This window comes from Pocillopora damicornis, chromosome 3, assembly GCF_964200805.1.
Source record: "Pocillopora damicornis chromosome 3, jaPocDami1.2, whole genome shotgun sequence".
Classification (NCBI taxonomy): Eukaryota; Metazoa; Cnidaria; class Anthozoa; order Scleractinia; family Pocilloporidae; genus Pocillopora; species Pocillopora damicornis.
This window is the reverse complement of record NC_142672.1, coordinates 9758504-9779432: the sequence shown is the minus strand read 5'-3', so window position 1 is coordinate 9779432 and position 20929 is coordinate 9758504. Positions and strand designations below refer to the sequence as shown.

General features: G+C 38.9%; 2 protein-coding genes across 7 annotated transcripts; one reads left to right on the top strand and one right to left on the bottom strand.

Annotated features, from left to right (window-relative positions):
• The first annotated feature begins 1205 nt into the window (after positions 1-1205).
• LOC113667537 (putative G protein-coupled receptor CG31760) lies at positions 1206-11978 on the top strand. Its single transcript, XM_027183380.2, has 10 exons — positions 1206-2132; positions 4999-5161; positions 5970-6308; positions 6679-6747; positions 6834-6943; positions 7248-7462; positions 8074-8215; positions 8681-8786; positions 9553-9702; positions 10546-11978. The coding sequence occupies exons 1-10, from the start codon at positions 1330-1332 to the stop codon at positions 10909-10911; spliced, it is 2463 nt and encodes an 820-aa protein (XP_027039181.2). The 5' UTR covers positions 1206-1329; the 3' UTR covers positions 10912-11978.
• LOC113667536 (UDP-GalNAc:beta-1,3-N-acetylgalactosaminyltransferase 2) lies at positions 4380-20926 on the bottom strand. Of its 6 annotated transcripts, none has more exons than XR_016185244.1 (16): positions 20773-20926; positions 19880-20012; positions 19515-19615; positions 18948-19036; positions 18369-18470; positions 17953-18048; positions 17402-17515; positions 17151-17256; positions 16599-16800; positions 16179-16257; positions 13330-13379; positions 12898-13057; positions 12462-12518; positions 12097-12251; positions 10594-10946; positions 4380-5587 (listed from the first exon to the last, which is right to left on the bottom strand). XR_016185244.1 is itself a non-coding variant. In XM_089201610.1 (15 exons), the coding sequence occupies exons 1-14, from the start codon at positions 20879-20881 to the stop codon at positions 12123-12125; spliced, it is 1527 nt and encodes a 508-aa protein (XP_089057736.1). In that variant the 5' UTR covers positions 20882-20926; the 3' UTR covers positions 4380-5587; positions 12097-12122. The 6 variants fall into 6 exon arrangements, 4 of the variants coding, with proteins under 4 accessions (XP_089057736.1, XP_089057739.1, XP_089057738.1 ...); XR_016185245.1 differs by lacking the exon at positions 10594-10946 and having other exon boundaries at positions 4380-5142; positions 5463-5587; XM_089201610.1 differs by lacking the exon at positions 10594-10946.
• Between the last annotated feature and the right edge of the window lie 3 nt (positions 20927-20929).

Genomic DNA, 20929 nt, shown 5'->3' with positions numbered 1-20929 from the left:
AGTGAGGCACTGAGTTATAGAATACAAATAAGAATTTACTCTTGTTTCTTAGGCTGGTTTTCTATTTTTTTGTTCAAGTGGGGAACCAAAGCTGAAGAATCAAAACCCCCAAAGTTTTCATGTCTCGAGGTATTCTCAGCTGTGACTAAAAGTTAACAAAAATGAACTCTAACATTTGGATACTATTCATTTTCACTTCTCAAATAAAGTATTTTACGTCTCAAGCCAAGATAAAGACAAAACCTCAAGAAGTAAAAAGTTAAGCCTGTATGACATCTTCATACAATAACTATCATCAAGATGTTTCGCATTCAAACAAAGAAGCAGGTGAAAAAAACCGAAAAAACTTAGGTAATTTACATATATTATAGTTACCCTGAATATCCTTATCTGTGATCAAATGTGAGGGGTCGATCGAATACATTTATATTTTAAAAAAAAAGCGTAAGGTTACAAGCTGAAGAGATCAGATAAAGACGTCAACATGCCACAACTTAATAGCTACCAAAAAACTGTCACGCATGGATGAACTGAAACAAAAATAAGAAAAGATATTATAGGAATGAAGTGACTCACGGTCAGAAATTTTAACGCGGTAGAAATTTAACTGTTAAGTTATACATCCTTTTTGACGATTTAAGCATCTTGTGGAAAAGATAAAGTAAATATCCAAGTTTTAAAAAGGAATTTTAAATAGAAACACTTGATTTCTTTGCATTAAAATCATTATACATTAAAAACAGAACGGATGTACTAATTGTTGACTCCGATCCTCCTTAAAATTGATAATGGGGCTCCAGTTCGCGCGGCACGTTAGAGTCGTTCAATATTCGAGGAAATATGATATCCCATCGATCTGAAATATTGAGCGCCACGTGGAAAATGATACGGTTCAAAGAATATAATTTTCAGAATATTACTTCCACGTTCACATATGCCTTTGACGTGAAGCTTCAATGGCAATTTTGGGTTAATTCAAATCAGAACTAAAAAGAAACTTTAAGCGCATTTGATTCCATTGCGTGGTATGGGCCGAGCAAAAATGATAGTTATTAACAGGAAACAAACTTAACCGACTGGAAGTGTAGCCTCTCCACTTACGAGTTGGCTTTGGCTATTTAAGTATTTTGTTCCAGTGTTCGCTAAACTATTTAAAAATTAATGCGTTCAGTTAATCAACATTAAATTCACAATTGTCTTCCACTAATTAAAGGCATCAAGCTGAACATATGCCCAGAGGTCAATGCTGTAAAAATTCGGGCCAATATCTGTTCTCCGCCTTTTGCTTTTCCGCGTGTTGAATAAACCCGCAGTTTTCCTTACTCGACGATGACGATGATATCGTTTCGTGTGGCTCTGCTTGTAGTGATCGCTCTGAATCAAATTGCCAGCAACGATTTTTGGTCGCAAAGAAGATGTTGTGCCAATGCTGAACAACCTACAACAACCACCGAGGACGAGGTAAAGCGCGAAGCCAAGTCTCTCGTAGAAATTGCACTTCGCAGAGTCGCAGATGTCGAGCGACAGCTTCAAGAACGGAATGGCACATGTGACAAGGTTGATTTACTGAACATAACTTTTGACGAAAGGAGATGGAGGCAAGAAGCTCTTTTGACGGTACAAGTGGCTAACCTTATGACATCGCTGTGGCGCTCGCGCGGGAGAGACGGTGATCCCATTGGAGCTAACGACGCGCTTCTGTACCACTACGTGCGCTCGATCGTTTTATTTTCGCCGTCTGTCTTCGGTTCAGTGATTTGCTTTGACAACTATTTGTACAAGAACTATACAAGGTTTTGTCCCTATGCATTCAGGGATTCTAAATTAAAAAAAAAAATTCGTGTCAAAGATATAGTTTCGGCGAGTCAAGGTTACGACTACACAACGGACGAAAACGCGATTTGGTGGCACAAACCTAAAAATAAAGCGCTTAAATTCCGTCCCGAGAGCATCACAAGCTATTATCAAGTACGATACAATTTAACCCACACGGATAAGCTGAAAAAACGGGTCTTCCCGCATGTGACATTTGAAGATGGGGCATGGACACGACCTTACTTCGACTGCTTTGGTGGAAAGATTTGGATGGTGACCTATCTCGCTCCTTTTTACAACGAAACGGACGACTTCCTGTGAGTATCATAACCCAAGCTATTTATTTCAACTCGTGCAATTTGTGCGCATTTCTCATTTTTAAAATTTAGAGTGACGACATAACGCAGAGAGGATTGCTTCGGATGAGTATGATGGTAGGCAACTAATTGGTTTTCTTCACTTATTTCATACATTTTTGAAAATTTTTAGAAGCTTATTCTCCAGTTTTTTTCCCTTGTCTCGATGATGCAGTCGAGTTACACCGGTAGCAATATAAGCTGTCTTGGAAAAATTTTGTTATAGAGCAATGGGAAGGGTACAACTTAATTACGGTTTGTTTGATTTTACATAATATTTTGACTGACATTTTAGAATTCAAATTTTTGCGTAAGCTGAGCTTTTTATTTGAATAATCTGGCCTTAAAATTCTGCCCATTTCTCCCCCCTTCTCTAGTATACGCTGTGTCACTTTTTTTCCGACAATCTTGAATTCTATACTAGAAAAGCTGTCGGAACCATATTCTCTACAATCTTCGAAGCGAAGATCTTTTGATATTTCAAAACCCAAATTAAGAGCTCTGTCACTTTGGTAGAAAATCCTTACACTTCTCTTTGTATATATTGGACTGCACAAATCATGAACGATCCGATCTGAGCAACACAACTGATATTGCTAAGAAAAGATTTGAAAATTAATAATTGAAAATTACAATTTAAAAAAATTGGTGTTTCCTAACATGAGGAACTTGGTTTACAAGTGCTCACCATCTGATAATAGATAGCAGTGCCTAAATGCAACGAAACATTGTCTTTAAAAGCAAACCTTAATTCATCAGCAAAAAAGCTTTGAAAAATTCTGAGTTGAATAAACAAGTTGTTATTCATGTCCTATATTCCATGAACTACGTAAATACGATGTAATGCGATTGGTAGACTGGACGCAAACATGACACGAATATATATATATATTTTTTTTTAATATGGCAGTGTATATTTAAAACATGGCGTGCTCCAATTAATTGGATATGAGTAAAAGGTTGTACTTTTCATCACAATAAAGAATTAGTAAAGACTATTCAAAGATAAGCTATTGTTTGCTGGGCGTTAAAGCAAGTACAGTAATCCTTATTCTTGCATTGAGAATGACTTCACCATTTGTTACGACTTCCGATTTTTTTTCTTAATTTTGAGACATCGACTGATGACTTTATAACTATAAGAAGTCAGCGCTCACAAGTTTGGCACTTTGTCGTTTCTAGTCATTATGAAAATGATATACTTTCCATGATTACTTACATTTCCTCTCACCATCATTAGATATCGAAACAAATTATCAACCGAGCTTTGCCTAAAGATAGAACACCTACTCGGCGTGGTGATATCGACGCCAATAGTCTATATCACAAGATATATATACGAGGAAATTTCTTGAGATCAAAGATATTCAAGTTTATGTTTCTTTTCTCGTGAGTGTTTATCTGAGAAAAAGAAAACCACACACCCAATGATGCACATAAATACAAACAAAAAAATGGAAAAAAAAGAGAGAAACGAAAAACACGCGAAGAAACACAGTGAGATAAAATGAACAATATCTGTTATCTTGGTTTCCATTGACACCTGCTGTCACGTCAAATTGTAAATATACAAATATTGCCTTACATTTTTCTACAACTGGCGAAGAAACTATATTTGTATTTCTCTCGAAAGTAAACTAGTCTTATCCCACCAGTTAAAAACTACCACTCAAAATCGATCCTTTAGGTAAAATGCAACATTACATGCCACTAGCGCTACGCATGCTCCCAATCATTGTCGCATTGTACCAAAACATTATATTTAGCAGGAGGTCAGTACGAAATAGCAATATCGATATGGACAGGTTTAAGTGCGTTTAAGACCTTGAAAAGAGCGGTTAAGACGAAAAATTTATAAATTCTAAAATTAGAAATTAAAAAAAAAATTATAAAAATTATACGAGCATATGCATTAAGAGCGCTTTTCAATGAAGTGTCTTAATCATAAGCCAAAGTTGTAATAATAATGACCAATCAGAGTAGAGGAAAAAACCGTCAATGAGAACTCAAAGTAAAACGAACCAAACTATCAGGAAAACGCGCGCAACCAAGTCGTGATTGGTTTAAGTTTTACTTCTGATTGGTCACCAGTCGGGAGTAAAAGAGGGTAGCGAATATTTCTGGACCAATCACACAGCGAGGTGAAGCAAAACCAATTCAAGTCAGGATTACTTTTAGTATTCAATTGAAAATTGCTCAACATAATAATTTTGTTTGTTACATGTTATTTATTTTTTTCCTTTTCCTTAAAACGAACATTTCTTAACGAAAAAAAAAAAGGAACAAAAAGACGCATACCTTTCAATCCAATTAGTTTCACGGTATAATTTAATCGACAGAAAGACCACTTCAATCCTACAGACCCAACTACTTAAACGAGAATTGCAATATTCTTAAGAAAGAGCGAACCCTAAAGGCAGTACGGTAATTATCCTCAACAAACTTAAGCCCATTACAATCTATTTCTTAGCTCACCACTGACACAAACACACATTTGTCTCCAAAGTTCCTCGAAATGAACAGTCTTCTACAGTAGCTCTCTCTCGGTATAGCTTTCCCAACCGTAAGTCACTCCCGACAACAACAACAACTACTACTTCTACACAACTGAGTTCTTATATTCACTCACAAAGTATTCTACACGAAAGTTTACAACACCACTATTTTGGTAGCATTACATCACGACTACAAGACCTAATGGAATGCTCCAGAAAGTTCAATGGTATGCATGTCAGCTTGGCTGAGAATTCTAGAAAGTTCTACATATTTATCTTACGGGTATTATCAATAGCATTGATGTCTCTAATCTCTGTTTTATGGTTGCTAGAGGTGTGGTCAGTATCGATGTGGTACTTAGCGACATTGACATTAACCAGTGTGACGAGCAGGAGTCCTCTGAATCTGATGAAGGAGAGGGGAAAGGACTCGGATATGCATCTGATAATTTAATGGAATTCATGGGTAGTCATCTCTGCAAGAAATCAACAGAGGTAAAAGTCATATTTCTAGAAAGGTAAAAAGAATGTAAGCAAACCATTTAGCTCTGGTTTATATGAAGTAAGGAAAGATTTTGATGGTAATCGTTTGCCTGAGTTTAAATGAGGGAGGCCTCTTAGCCTTACACCGTGAAGTTATTGACTTTAAGACCCACGTAGCATTCTCCAATTGTCTTTGGTCAGTTCTGATCCGTCAAGAAGTTAATTTCGTGGTTTGTAAGGTGTGGGTAGTAATGAAATTTGTTGATAGGAGAATGTTCTAAGTTGATACCAATAGCTTTCAGAAGCACCCTACGGAGTAAGTTGGAAATGCAGCGGCTTGAAGTTAGCGCTCTGGACTTCGAGTCGAGATCGAGGTCAGGATTCGAGAATTGGCCAGGTAGTTGCGTTTTGTTCTTGGACAACAGTGCTTCTCTCTACCTGGGAGTAAAGATGAGTAGCAGTAAATTAGTAGGAAAACCTAAAAAAAACAATCCATAGGGACAGATTATGGAGTAGCATTCAAAGATAGAAGAGTAGGCAAACTCCTTGCCGCCTCAAGCGACGGAAACCGGGATAGGCTCTGACCGGCGTGAGGCATTTGGCTCAAGAGTACACCTTTATTTTTACCTCTTTATAATGCTAGTAAGATAAACAGTTCTAGATTGACCAAGAGAACTTAAACTGGGGATGGGAACAAGTTCTCTCGGTTTATATTCTCTTGCATTGATGTAATACGATCACTGACTGTGATGGACAAGTACACGAAAAGAAAACTGCATCTTGGTAACGGCCACCGCTCTTATTGTGTTTCTTGAAACAGTGTCAAGCAATCCACAATCAAGGATTCAGGCGAGGGAGCTACATATGCACATGTAAGCGAGGCTTTTACTTCCCTGACAGTCAGGCGTCTGTAAAGGCTTTTAACGGAACCCTCATTGAGCTCCAACACGATCGATATCTACGAGGCGACCCAAACTCTTACGAAGAGGACTTCGAATGCATTCGTTGCAGCGTTGGATGCGACGAGTGTGTTGACGACAAACCATGCGTTTACAGCTCTAACAGCTATATCCGTTTACCGCTGTTTTTTCTGAATGCACTCGTTATGTGTGTGGCTGTAGCATTTGCTGTATGCGTGGGAATACACTGGAATAATAAGGTATGCTAAATTTATTATTCTCTATTTGGAGAAGCAGACAGATTATGTATAGCAGCATAGAAACAAGCATATCGTGACACCAAATGATTCGATGCCATCACAGCGCAAGCAAGTGTGACAAAACTTTTGTGAAAAATTTGACCGCCACGTTACTTTGTCATTGGTTTTTCAGTGTTTTCTGGTAAGGCTATATCAGAAAGCTACATGAAGTGCATCCAGTTATGTGCCGCATTCAGGCCAATCCTGATTATAGAAAAAGGATAATTCGCATTGAAATAAATAATACGATCAGGTTTAAAAATTAGCTTCTCCAGAACTTGTCTTTGTTTTGATTACTTTTTTCTCGGTCTATCCCTTTTTTTGTTTTCAGATTTTCAAGGCCTCCAGCACGCGCTTCATGGAAATAATATTGTTAGGCGCTATGCTAATGTACTCAAAGGTAAGCATTCTCCTTCATAATTGTGTCTTTGTAACCTTGTTATTCCGCTGTCGTTTTTAAGCGTGATTATTTGCGTCTATTTCCAGCTCATTGTTTCATACTTCGAACCTACAAGCCTCCGTTGTATTGCACGACCCTGGTTGCGTCATATTGGATTCGTTCTGATGTATGGATCGTTGGCACTTAAAACCTGGAGGTATGTGTGCATTTTCATTTCGTGAAGTTATTTTCTATAGAGAAGTAGAGAAGTAAATGGGCTCACAAACAAAAGAGTTGGCGAAAGGCAAAATGAAAGACTATCAGGAAGACAGGCAAACTGAAAAAACAGCCTGAGCCAATAGGAGGTTCTCAGCCGTAAAAAGCCGTTAATCCTACGCCACCTCAGATAAAGACAAGCCCAAGAAAAGCGGGCAGACAAACCGACGGTCTGTCTCACAAATAGTAGACAGACATATGGAAAGAGAGATTAAGACTAGAAGACTGATGCTAGTTCTTTGCAGGGTGGCATTAATATTTCAAGTGCGATCGGCCCAGAGGCTCGCTTTATCAGACGGGGTGCTGTTGAGACGCCTAGGTCTATTGGTACTGTTATACTCTGCTTATCTCACTGTATGGACAGCAATGGCGCCACCAGACATTGAAGTGGCGAGGACATCCGATGACCTGAAGTTTACGCGCTGTGTAGAGAATTGGTTTGATTTTACGGTCATATTCGGTATGTAACTGATCGAACGATGGTTAATTTCGGACGTCTTTTATAAATTTTCCCTTCTTAAAAGCAGTAGCGTTTATTATTATTCTTATCATTTTATTCTTAATACTGATATGGGGCTTCCCTGTGCGCTCACTTCGCGCGCCAAGAGCTCCGCTTCTAAAAATGGTCAATCGAAACCAGGTTCATATCGCAAAGAGCCAATGGGAACACAACACATTATAGATCCTTTAATCGTTTTGTACAATCGCACATTCTGAATAGTACAAGTGATGTGATGAAATTCAGATTCTGCTCTAAGAATGTGATTCACACTTCACTCACGGTGGTAGCTGTAGTTAAGAAGGTTCTGATCTTACTGAGGTTCATTACAAAAGCGCAATTCTCTTTTAGCGTCATATAAAAAAAAAAAAACACGCAGCCAGTTCCAAGCGCAGAAAACCAGAGGGAGGAAGTCAATAATGTCTTATTAACTGGTTGAAAAAGTGGTTCGGGTCTTCTCCCATTAATGACGAAGGCAAATCAGGTAAACCCAAAGTTACATTTAACATTTCCTCCACTGAAAAAAAAAAGATTTGTTTTAATCATGATTAACGAGTGCAAACCATTTTCAGCCGGGGACATTGTGTTGTTGATTTGGGGAATGTGGCTTTGTTACAAGATCAGAAATGCACCGGCAGCTTATAACGAGAGCAAGTACATTAGCTGGGCCATTTATAACGCTATGTTCGTCACCAGTTTCCTTATGGTGGTCAGGTTTGTGCAAGACTACATGAAATACATTTTGGGGTGTCCTATTTCCTTGTAACCAAGAGAGTTGCATTACCAGACTGAAACTCCCATATATCGTCATATATAGTCTTTTATGAAACGAATCCCTCTCAAGCTAATGCCAAATCCCAGACAAAACGGAGAAAAGCCGCACTAAACATTTGAAAGGTAGTAACTGAAAGCAAAAGACACTCCATGCAGATCTCAAAGATTGTCATCGTCGACATTTATAAATGAATCCCCCAAGCGTTTTTCTCTTTAACTCCAATTCATTGATGATCTGCCAAGTCTAACGTGAGTTTCCCTCATTGTTCGGTTGAGCATTTTTTTCAGTTTTGAGTTTTGTTCTTCGGCTTGATATATCTCACCTGCTAGTTCATAAGACTACAACAACTTTTACAACTCATTTCCGAATCTCAGTTCTAACTGTCAATTTTGCTGCCATACCAGGATCACAACGAAAAGAAGAACCAACCCAGATATGATGTATGCTCTAGACTTTGTTCTGATTCACATGGACTGTTCTACTGTGTTATTTCTGATGTTCATCCATAAGGTAAAGTAAAGCCTGTACTCAAGCCCATTGGCCATGACCCAACCACTTACAGCTAACCCCGGTTTCCATGTAGCATGAAGCAACTAGGAGCAAAACTACTCCCCACAGGATGAGATGCTAGTCCATAACATATAAAAAACAGCGAAAGCTGACGTGTGTAGCTGTCTGGATAACATGAGCCAGTCTGAGTTAAGCCTTCTGGCCCACCACTCACACGGCTTTGTTGCAAAAACTTAAAGGAAAAGTTTCTTTTTCTGATTTGAAAAAAAAAGTAGAGTTTTTGTATTTGTACAATTCTCTTTAGGTTCTCCTGTGTGCTCCTGCCTAATGAGTCCTTCTTAGTCACGATTAAATGTCCATAGCAAGGTTACCTTCTATCTCGATCATTCAAAAGATAAGTCTCTTCTTGTAAATGCCAACCAGCCTTATGCTATACCGTGTGCATTGTGCGTTTGTTTGGCTAAAAAATCCACAGTACTTTAAGAAGATACTAAAATTGATTTCCAAATAAAATTTAATTTAAACTTAAACGCCCCCAACCCTTAATTAATGAATTAGAACACCGTATTTGTGTCAAAGTAACGAAGGGCACAAGATCAAAGACAGGGGAGGTGGTTTGCCGAGCGTTCACAGGACGTTTTTAGTCTGGATGTCTTTTAAGTGGCCAAGATGGCCAACTGTTATAAGGGATGTAAGACCACTATGAGATTTGATTTATTTTCGTCAGATTGTAGCATCTTATGTGGGAATTTTTCCCTTTCATTAGTTTTTGTTGTTACGCCAAATGCAAAAATCAGTGAATAACGCTGTTCCATCAAACAACAACAACATGCTTGTACCAGATGACGAAATTGTTGTGGAAAGAGTACCTTATAATCAAGAGGACTTGTTGATGAAAGAAAACCAAGTATTGAAGGTAGGACAATGACACTCCTTTTCTAAGATGGTCGGAGGTGCCTTGATCAGATGGACAGAATGAAAGTGCGTGCGCTGAGTTAAGCGATTACTTTTTAACGGCTCAGCCTTATTTTTGGATCAATTACCCATAAACTGGAACTCATGCTAATGCAATGATTTTTTGGATCCTGCATTGGCACATCTACATTAATTACAATCAAACAGCAGAAAGGAATTGATAAAATAGGAACAAGCCGAAAAAAAATCATTTTCCTGTCATAAAATCATCTAAAACATGTTAAAGGTCACACAATTGACACTCTCTCTGCAATTTGGATTTAAAAGCTTCTTCAGTCCAATCCGAAACCAGTAAGAACAGCCTAAAGAAGATACGTACGACCGGTCTAAGCGCCAGAGAAAGCGAATGACTAAATTGGAACATTTTAAGTTTGTATCTGTTAAAAGATTTCGGCAGACAGGTTGAAATCCTCTTTGCCACACAATTTGGTTACTTAATGACAGTTTACTTCAGAAGATAGACTTCTGAAATATGTCACACACCGCTGAGTACGCGGGTATTTAAAAAACAGACACAGTTTTTAAACCTTCTAAATAACTCATCACGTGATATGACTCGACAACGAAGTGAACTCGCTCGCCCAAAGCTATTTATCCTTTTAGCAGGTGGCGAGGATTTCTTTCTCTAAAACAACTGAAAATCATTGTGAAGCAAATGCAATGCAAAATCACACTAGAAATTTGAGGGAAAAATGCTTTATTTGTTCTTCTTCCTCTATAGACGGATGCGACTAAATTGTTAGACTAAGTTTACCATGAAACAAATATTTACTTTTCTGAAAAGGACGAGATGCGGCGACTGAGTGAAAAACTAGCTGTTCTTCAGTCTCACCTGATGACAGATGACAACCATCCAGTAGATAGTATAACCTCTCGCCGACGACAGCGAGCTTTCACCGCACCTGTTAAAGAAACAGGAGGTGATCTGAAAGCAAAACGACTGCCATTACAGCTGCCACCATCACAGCTACCTCACTGCCAACGAGACAAGGAAAAGTCCTCCAAGAATCTGATGTTCGATGTTAATGAAAGCCAGGAAGCGAGTTTTCCACAGGAGCTGAATCAGGCATCATCTTCAACATCATCGCTCAGTTCGGTTTCCGTGCATAGCAGAGAGGTTTCCCAGAAAAACGCATCTGATTCTCAGTAACAGTTGGCTTTCTGCATAAAAACTTGCCGGAGTGCCTTGCAAAACCAACAGTTTGAACTTTACTAAAAACCTCACTGATTAGAGATTTCTCTCTATTAGAACGCTTTTTTGATTGTATCGTAAAACCAAAACCAAAGTAACCACAATGGCCTCTTAAAGGTATTTTCATTTCAGAAGCAATAAAAATACCTTCAAGAGCCAATGAGAACTCGAAGTAAAACCGACGAACACTACCAAAAGCACGGGAAAATGTGAGCAACCAAGCCATGATTGGTTTAGGTATTACATCTGATTGGTTGAAAGAGTGCTGCGAGTTATTTTGGACCAATCACAGAGCGAAGTAAAGCAAAAGCAAAACAATCCCTGATAACTTTCGACATTCTACTAAAAATTGCTCCAGCATGTCAAACGAAGTTCCTAAAGGACTTAGTAGGATAATGTTTATTTTTAAAAACTTCCACTTTAATCCAGACCTCGCAACAGCAGACGAATCTGCCTCCAGCATATCCCGAGCTATGGTCGTTTGTCTAACACTTGGCACAGTACCTTGAATATGCCAATGTTTCTTTTCTGTTAATTTGTAATTTACAAGCACTATTTAAAAACGATAATTTTAATTTTCAATGGATCCAGAACCGATTTCTTGAGACAGATAAGCCTTCTGTAGATAAGCGCGCCATTTTAGAGTATCTCACTCTATCCTTTAACAATGAATTCAACAAAGAAATGAAAACCGCACTACACTCTTTGTGGACAAAGGGGATTAATGATAATAAAATAACGCCTTAAATGGGAGAGAGATTACTTGGCTTTTAATTTATTAAAGATTTAGGATAAGTTCAAAGTGTTTTTTCCAGCTAAAAGTTGGCTAAGTTTTTCTTATTTAAAAAAAAGAAACATATATAAGAAATTTAAAGACCCTTGGTAAAAATGTAGTATAAAAGTTGTTTCAACACAAGTTTTTAAAAAATTTCCAATTTTTTTTGGTACAAATACTCTAATTGTTGTAAAGTAACATTTAGCTCCCAGAGAAAGCTACAAATAAAGTAACTTATTCAGTGAGTTAATTAGTTGTAACCTTCATTATTCGAGTAATTTCAAGAGCCAGGGGTTTCATGGGGTGTCCCAAAGTTCTTGAGGTTGCCTTTTAGTCAAAAGGAAACCATGCACTTAAAAAACAATCACCTCTGAAGTTCAATAAACTTTGTGATCTAGGAACAGCCACAGGGATCCCCACATGCCTGTAGATCAGCCCACATCTCTCGCAGTTCCTCGGGTTCATTTTCAGGGGAAGTGAAAGTTCCCGTATCACACTCGCGTCCGCATGACCAGCGGTAATCCTTCAAAGAAAAGTCCACACTCAGCGGTCAAATCTGACAAGCGGCAAGGATTCAAGTACCTAGCCTGTGTTATTTTTTTCTGTCGAGGCAGTTCAACTGCATTCAAGATTGAACTCATGACATAATACAGACATAACCGCAAAAAAGAAAACAAGCTTGATCATGATCCTTGTGAAAAATAATACAAAATAAGAAAACAAGCTGACTTACATTGACTAAGTTTGGTCCCAACGCCGAAAGCCAAATTCCAACAGAAACATCTTCACCCTGCAGAGGAAATGAGTAGAATTGCTTACACTCAGTGGTGTAAAGCGTTTTTGGATGGAGTTCCGGAAACTAGAAGCGAAAGTGATCGCCACAGCCAATAAGAACAAAGATGGATATCATAAGGAAGCTATGAAGAACTTGGATTAAATGATTTGGAAACGGCTCCAAGCGCGCAAAATCGCAGTGACCAAGTCGAGATTTAGTTTTGAGGGTGATGGTTCAGAGAATGAAGAAAGTTTTCAAGATCATTCACGAAGCAAAGCGAAAAAAACCTTCTGCAGAATTGGTTTACTTTCGATTCTTGATTGAAAATTTCATTTTTCGGAGAGATTGTTCCCCGGGGCCCCTTGGGTAGTATATTAATGAGACGCATCACTACCTGGTATGGTTTAAGGTTGTCGGCGTTCAACGCCAGCCATCTCACCAGGTCAGCAGACAACACATTACCGGCGCCACAGGCGAATGACGGGTACACAGGAGCGGTGTAGTCAAGTTCCCGCCATTTTCCTACGCGCTCCACTGGCCAAGCAGTGCGAAACCTGTTGGGAGACGAATAGGGTTTGCAGTGGCAAACACCGAAAACTCTCTGTCATGAAATAAACTGAGAACGCGCGATGATATTACTTTCCACCCTTTACGTTGTAAGTTCCCTTGGTTGCATAAACCGCAAATAAGCAACCAATGGCCTGGCCCTTGCCCGAAGTTCACTTAGTACTTATCACCTCAATAGTAGCTCTAACTGTACATCCACAATCCGTATCGACTGAATTAAGTTAAATAAGATATTTCAGTATAAGTCACAGCTAAATACCTGCTCCACCAAGTGCGCTCTTTCCCTCGCAACTTTCTATCATTGAGTCCCTGGAACAACAAATCAAGAAAAAGCTGAACAGAGTACGCGAGGAAAATAAGCAACCGGCATATGATAGAAAAATGAATGAAGGGGTAAGTTTCTAAAGAAACTGTGGTGCTGCGTCGGTGGGAGAGTATAGCAGGTAATTTAGTGTTAACAACTGGGTTGAAAACGTAAATTAGCCACCGTAAAGAGTAAAAAAGCTGACGTTTCGAGCGTTAGCCCTTCGTCAGAGCGATTAGAAGAATTGTGGGTTGTGTATGGATTTATATGTAGAAAGTGGAGCTACGCCATTGGTGGGAATATGGTGACGAAAAAACAGGAATAAATTAGTTGAATGAAAAGCGCTCGTTGATTCCGTGGGGATTAAGGGTGCCGATTTGAAATATAAATTTTTGTTCTAGTGTTTTACGGCTTTCCGAACTGCCTAGATGTAAGGAAAGGCCGCAAACTGCCATATGCTGTTTAGAATGATAAGGAAGATTAAAGTGTCTAGCGACTGGCTTGGATGCGTCCTTGTCATTTATTTCCACATCGCGAAGGTGTTCTCGGAATCGGTCACCCAGTCGTCTTCCTGTCTCGCCGATGTATAACTTATTGCAATAAGTGCAAGTTATGCAGTAAATAACATTGGCGGAGGTACACGTAAAGTGATCAATGATCTTAATGGATCTTTTGGGTCCCGATATTTTCTCTACGTTGTGAATGAAAGGACAAGTTTTGCATCGTGAGCGAGCGCATTTAAAAGTTCCAGATTGGTCATTGGTTTGAAATGAACTCCTGACTAAAAAGTTGCCTATGTTTTTGTCACGTTTGAATGAAATAAGTGGGGGTTTCGAAAAGATAGTGCCAGTCTCTGAATCGTTTTGGAGTAATTTAAAATTTTTAAGAATGATAGATTTAACTGCGTGGTTGTGAGGGTGAAATGTAAGAGTAAATGGAATGCGATCCGTGTTCTCCTTCTCGGCCGTTTGTAGTGCTGCCTGTCGATCGATTTGTTGGGCACGGTGGTAGCCCGCTTGAACGACAGAAACAGGATAGCCGCGTTTATCGAAAAACTGGCACATTGCCTCTGATTTTTCGGAAAAATCAGAGTCGTCACTACATAAACGACGAAGTCTGAGGAACTGTGAAAAAGGTATGGAGTTCTTGACGTGTGATGGATGTGAGGATGAATACAACAAGTAACTATGTGAATCTGTAGGTTTGTAGTAAACACTAGTACATAAGCCGTTGCCTTCAATTGAAATTTTGATGTCTAGAAAAGCCAAAGAATTGTCGGAAATTTCCCAGGTATATTTAAGAGCCGGATGAAAGGAATTGACGGCGGTTATAAATTGAGTGAGCTCCTCTTTGGTAGAGGAGGTAGCGCCGATGCAATCGTCAATGTAGCGGCCGTAGAGTTGAGGTACCTCCTCTACCAAAGAGGAGCTCACTCAATTTATAACCGCCGTCAATTCCTTTCATCCGGCTCTTAAATATTCCCAGGTAGCGCCGATGCAATCGTCAATGTAGCGGCCGTAGAGTTGAGTACCTCCTCTACCAAAGAGGAGCTCACTCAATTTATAACCGCCGTCAATTCCTTTCATCCGGCTCTTAAATATACCTGGGAAATTTCCGACAATTCTTTGGCTTTTCTAGACATCAAAATTTCAATTGAAGGCAACGGCTTATGTACTAGTGTTTACTACAAACCTACAGATTCACATAGTTACTTGTTGTATTCATCCTCACATCCATCACACGTCAAGAACTCCATACCTTTTTCACAGTTCCTCAGACTTCGTCGTTTATGTAGTGACGACTCTGATTTTTCCGAAAAATCAGAGGCAATGTGCCAGTTTTTCGATAAACGCGGCTATCCTGTTTCTGTCGTTCAAGCGGGCTACCACCGTGCCCAACAAATCGATCGACAGGCAGCACTACAAACGGCCGAGAAGGAGAACACGGATCGCATTCCATTTACTCTTACATTTCACCCTCACAACCACGCAGTTAAATCTATCATTCTTAAAAATTTTAAATTACTCCAAAACGATTCAGAGACTGGCACTATCTTTTCGAAACCCCCACTTATTTCATTCAAACGTGACAAAAACATAGGCAACTTTTTAGTCAGGAGTTCATTTCAAACCAATGACCAATCTGGAACTTTTAAATGCGCTCGCTCACGATGCAAAACTTGTCCTTTCATTCACAACGTAGAGAAAATATCGGGACCCAAAAGATCCATTAAGATCATTGATCACTTTACGTGTACCTCCGCCAATGTTATTTACTGCATAACTTGCACTTATTGCAATAAGTTATACATCGGCGAGACAGGAAGACGACTGGGTGACCGATTCCGAGAACACCTTCGCGATGTGGAAATAAATGACAAGGACGCATCCAAGCCAGTCGCTAGACACTTTAATCTTCCTTATCATTCTAAACAGCATATGGCAGTTTGCGGCCTTTCCTTACATCTAGGCAGTTCGGAAAGCCGTAAAACACTAGAACAAAAATTTATATTTCAAATCGGCACCCTTAATCCCCACGGAATCAACGAGCGCTTTTCATTCAACTAATTTATTCCTGTTTTTTCGTCACCATATTCCCACCAATGGCGTAGCTCCACTTTCTACATATAAATCCATACACAACCCACAATTCTTCTAATCGCTCTGACGAAGGGCTAACGCTCGAAACGTCAGCTTTTTTACTCTTTACGGTGGCTAATTTACGTTTTCAACCCAGTTGTTAACACTAAATTACCTGATATGATAGAAAACACGATTGCAACTGAGCTTAAAGCCCATTTTTACCTCGACAATTGATTCTAAGTGCACAAAGCAGTCATCGTCGGTTTTGAGAGTGAAGTTAAACTTCATATTCAGTGCAACCCTGAGTAAACAGAAAAGCAGAACATTTTACCAAGAAGACACCAGGACGCAATCATAAATACCAGAGGGGTATATGAAGAGAAAAACAAAATTTAACAAAGGTGGTTGGGGGAAACGATTGGGACAAAAGACGGTGGAGAGACAGAAAAGCGAAGACGCAGAGGCAAAGGTGAGCAGTGGAGAGGTACAAGAAAGCAAAGCAGCAAGTGACTGAAGTAACAGAAAATTACAAGAGAAAACACAGGGATGAAAAACTAATGATCGAGCGTGGAGCGAACAAACGAGCGAATAACGTAAGCGTTGGCAACACAAATTAATTCAAAGGACATAAACAATTCTCACCAAGAATAAAACTTAAGTAATTTCATTGGAAGGTTGCGGTAAACATCTACAACGTCCACCATCAAAATATCATCATACAGCTGCATCTCTTGTTCCAATTCTTTTTCTTCCCGCAACAAAACTTTATGCCACATTTTCGTTCTTTCAGTCCTTTCTCTCTTCCTTTCCTCCATCGTTTCCTTCGTAAATTCGTCATCTACAACTGAAAAGTTCACTGCTTGAGGACGTAACGTCTTACCACAAATCACAGAGCTAGTTTGAGTCTCAGCTTATGCATCTCAGAGGAGAAGTAATTACTCCAGAGACCGTCTAATTATTTTTTACCCTGCGAGAAAAGGTGTTCATATAATCGGTAATATGTGGACAAAAGCTTCCCTCGACCAACCGTCGGCTAACTGTCGGCCGACAGGCAATTGACATACGACACATAACCGTGAGCCTCCAGACAAGTTACAAGTTGACCATTACTAAAATTTTCGCCGACAAGTTGTTTCAGGGAGTTATTCTTCGCAATAATCATATTTAAGTTGTAGCATCTAAAAGTGACCTTACCATAAGCGCGATACATAAATGATCCAGCACCATATTGGTTGTCCTCTTCAAAGAATTTTTCTTCAAATTCTGGGAAAACGCTTTGCTTCACTCCAAAGCGACTCAGCTAAAACAAAACCAGAAAACTGGAATCATACTTTCAACACCTAATTCAAAAATTAGTTTAAATTTTGGACTAAAGTGACGGAATTCGCCGAAAAAAAGGGACTGCTCGGAGTCTATTTGTTTTACTGCCTTTAATTGTCACTTACACTGTGAAATGAAATCAAACCTCCACCACTGTCAAATCCACCATGTACCAAAGGGTTGTTACTGCTGGGATCAGACAAACTGAAGTTCTCTCCAACGATGGAACCTTCAAATCCCTGAAAATATATAATGATGTAAAGTCGCTCTACATTTGTAAAACACCAAATTCCGATGCTTAATTGTTGTTCAAAAGAATTCCAGTGGAGATAAGATAAACCAGCCGAACAACTAAGGTAATAATGTAACGCAATGGATGCTGTGCCTAAAGTGGCTTCCTTGGCTTATTTCAACAGCTAACTACATGCGTGAAATCGTACTGTGATGTATTTTTTTTGTCTTTTCTATAGTTACAATCGTTTGCAAAAGTAATTGGGACACAAGTCCTCTCCCCCACCCCCTCAGTAACGTTGGATTGTGCAATGGATCAGTGATCTTCAACGTAAAGGGCATACATATCACACTGAAACCTGTAAGATTGTTACTTTTTATCAGTTACTGACTGTGAGTAAACTTATATGCACAAAGATTTGTAAAAATGCATAGCATGTTCAACCTTTGGCAAGAGAAACTGGTCAACAGGTTTAAATCTACTTCCACCAATCAACTCTCCAGGTTCATCTTGGGTAAAGTTCACACTCAGTACTTCCGCCTGCCAATAAAAAATATTACATTCATTCTAAGTCGTGAAATGCTCTTTATAGAGGAAAAAAAACTATTTGAAGAGACATTTACAGAAGAACATATCTGCCATGGACAGAATGTAATCCTGAAAATGAGACAAGTACAATGATCAACAATCAATCAACAATCCCATGATACTGACAAGAAGAGTTTGTTGAACAGTCAAGAGCCTCTTTAGTTAATGATCATTTCCCTTATTCTCTGACTTTCATGCGTGATTCAGGGTTGATATTGTAAGGAGAAATTAGATGCTAGTCAGACATAGAGTTTAAAGGGTTAACCCCCTACCTGTGAGACTTTGTCATAAAGACGAACTGTCAGCTGACTTTTAATTCCATCTGAATTGCTGTCAAATACTCCAAGCTGAGTGACAATTATAGGAAAATTCACCTTCAAGGAAATAAATCATACATCTAGTTAACAAGTGAGACAACTGTTCGGTGTAGATGGCCAAGCATTTACAGGATTCAGTCTTGTACAAATCATTGAAACAAACAATTGGGAAATTCTTAATGGAAGTTTAAAGTGACAAGCACCTAACTGTGTACAATTAGCCAAAGCTTATCCTAACTGCTATGGCATAAAGCAACTGAGATAACTGCTTTGCCCACAAAATGAAAAGTCAATTGCTTACATTTTACCTGCAAAATACATTATAAGATTTCTCCAACAGTTAAGCAACAGCTAGCCTATACCGTTATTTTTATTACTGAAGGAAGAGAGGCATTGCAGAGGAAATAAGTTCCTTATCCAAGTGTTAAGTGTCTGGTCCACCACCTTCCCACTTGTAGTTAGCACTCCCCACAAAGAGTTATCCCTTAGAATTCCTGCTGGAGCTTCTATCTGATAGCTACTCAAATCACTTACTCTGAAGTCCATACCCAAGGGGCCATTGTGATAGTGATATCCAACTGCTCCTTTAGGAACCATGTAAGCTATGATGTCTTGCTGCAGTACTGAAAAAAAGTTTTCAATTAATATTAACAACTGAGTTGATGATGTTAATTGGCTACCACAAAGGGTTTGTAAGCTAAAATTCCAAGCAACACAGCAACACCGCTGATAAAACCAAATTATCTTGTATTACCCCCAAACCATGTAGCACCACAGTTCCTTTAGAAACTTACCCCCTTTATTCAATGAAACCACCTCCAATATGCAAAAGTACATTTTGAACTGAAAGTCTTCAATGCACCCAGCTCATAAGAACAAAGGTGATAGGTTTTATCCATTTTTAATTATTAACATGTAAAGAACTTATGCCTAATTTAAGAGTGAGAAAAAGTTAGGCCGCAATTAGTAGTAACAAAAAAAGTTATATTTTCCTTCTAATCTGCTGGTGATTAGTTTTAAACTCCCACAATTAAGGTTAAACATTGATATTATGTATTGATAGTAATATCAAAGAAGAAAAGTATGAAAGGATTGAAATACCTGGGTCAACAACAACGTCTGGTTCACAGGAATACTGATCAAGCCTGTCTAATGCTGGTATGGGACATGGCTGACTGCCAACTATGAACTTGATCAATATCCTGTGGAGCATTTAAAGGAAAACTGTAAAGATTATGACAAACATGTACACACAGGATTACTAGGCATTGTAACTGCATTTTTATAAAATTAATCATTACATAAAGACACTGTTTACAGAATTTTCCAATCATACAGCTATTAACTGTGCATATACCAGTAGGCCATTTGAAATATCAAACACTTATTATCAAGAAAACAAATATTACAGATATATAGAGCATAGACAGAGATGAAAACAAACCTAAATATACATGATGATGTACCTTTGCCCCAGGGAGGGGTGTTGTAGGGCATGTCCAACCCATGTTTCTCTGAGTGCTTGGCGCTGCTCAGTATTACCCCTTGCTGATAAGATACCAATGACTACATCATAACTTGGTGGTAAAGAGAAGTTTCCTAAGAATAAACAAAAAGCCTCTCTGTTCAGTATGTTTTCCATTTATAGACCTCTGGCCACTCATGTCAGAACTGTAAGCTAGTTAATGCCAACAATTTTATACCAGCACCCATCATATTCCTAGCCATTCTACAGAATAATGAGATCTTATATGAATAGAGCCATTTGAGGTGCATCTCAATTGCATGTGTGGTAACAATACTGCCTCTTAGCTCTACAGGTGCCTTACAGATTGCTATAATTCTGGTATAAACAATGATGGTTTTAGAAAAATTATTCATACTTCATGTGCAGCTACCATACTCTGCAGACTGTAAAGCATGATTTCCTCTTTAATTGAGGTATAGACTCCAATGCTCAACACATGCAAATTTTAAATCATTTCATTTGAATATCCATTTGCAAGGGAACTCACTGTAGAAACCCTCACGATAGAATGTATCACAGTTTTCATACATCACTGTTAACCCCCCCCCCCCCCCCCAGCACCCCCTCCCTTGCCTCCAGAGGAAAGAAAACATAAAGGAGAAAAGAAAAAAGGAAGCTTTCTTACTCTTTCAGCTATTAGAAAGAAATTCATTTTGGAAAATACAATCACGTATTCAAAATTATTTAAGATACATTTTCAGGGAGATGTCTCCTGCTAAAGAGAGAGGGAGGAACCTGAGGAGGCAAATGGAGAGGCCACTCTACACTAATTTTTTAATGACGCAGAACAACGAAAGAAACCTCAGAAAATGAATCAGAAAAGTAACTCACCATTTGAAAATATTCCATTGGCCTCTTTATCGGTAAAATATTCGGTTACTAAGATCAGTTGCCAGGCAATGCTCATTAAAACGATGAACAGTTTCCATCCTCCCTGCATCGGGTTCTAAGGGCCGAAAAGTGCAACCGCACGAACAACTAGTCAGCG

Excerpts from the sequence above, each read along its gene's own strand:
- LOC113667537 (XM_027183380.2), top strand. The coding sequence starts at position 1,330 with ATGACGATGATATCGTTTCGTGTGGCTCTGCTTGTAGTGATCGCTCTG. Across the intron at positions 5,162-5,969 it reads TCTGCAAGAAATCAACAGAG|TGTCAAGCAATCCACAATCA; the intron begins GTAAAAGTCATA and ends TTCTTGAAACAG. Across the intron at positions 8,787-9,552 it reads TTCTGATGTTCATCCATAAG|TTTTTGTTGTTACGCCAAAT; the intron begins GTAAAGTAAAGC and ends CCCTTTCATTAG.
- LOC113667536 (XM_089201610.1), bottom strand. The coding sequence starts at position 20,881 with ATGCAGGGAGGATGGAAACTGTTCATCGTTTTAATGAGCATTGCCTGG. Across the intron at positions 19,037-19,514 it reads AGACGTTGTTGTTGACCCAG|TACTGCAGCAAGACATCATA; the intron begins GTATTTCAATCC and ends ACTTTTTTTCAG. Across the intron at positions 13,380-16,178 it reads ACTTAGAATCAATTGTCGAG|GGACTCAATGATAGAAAGTT; the intron begins GTAAAAATGGGC and ends TTGTTGTTCCAG.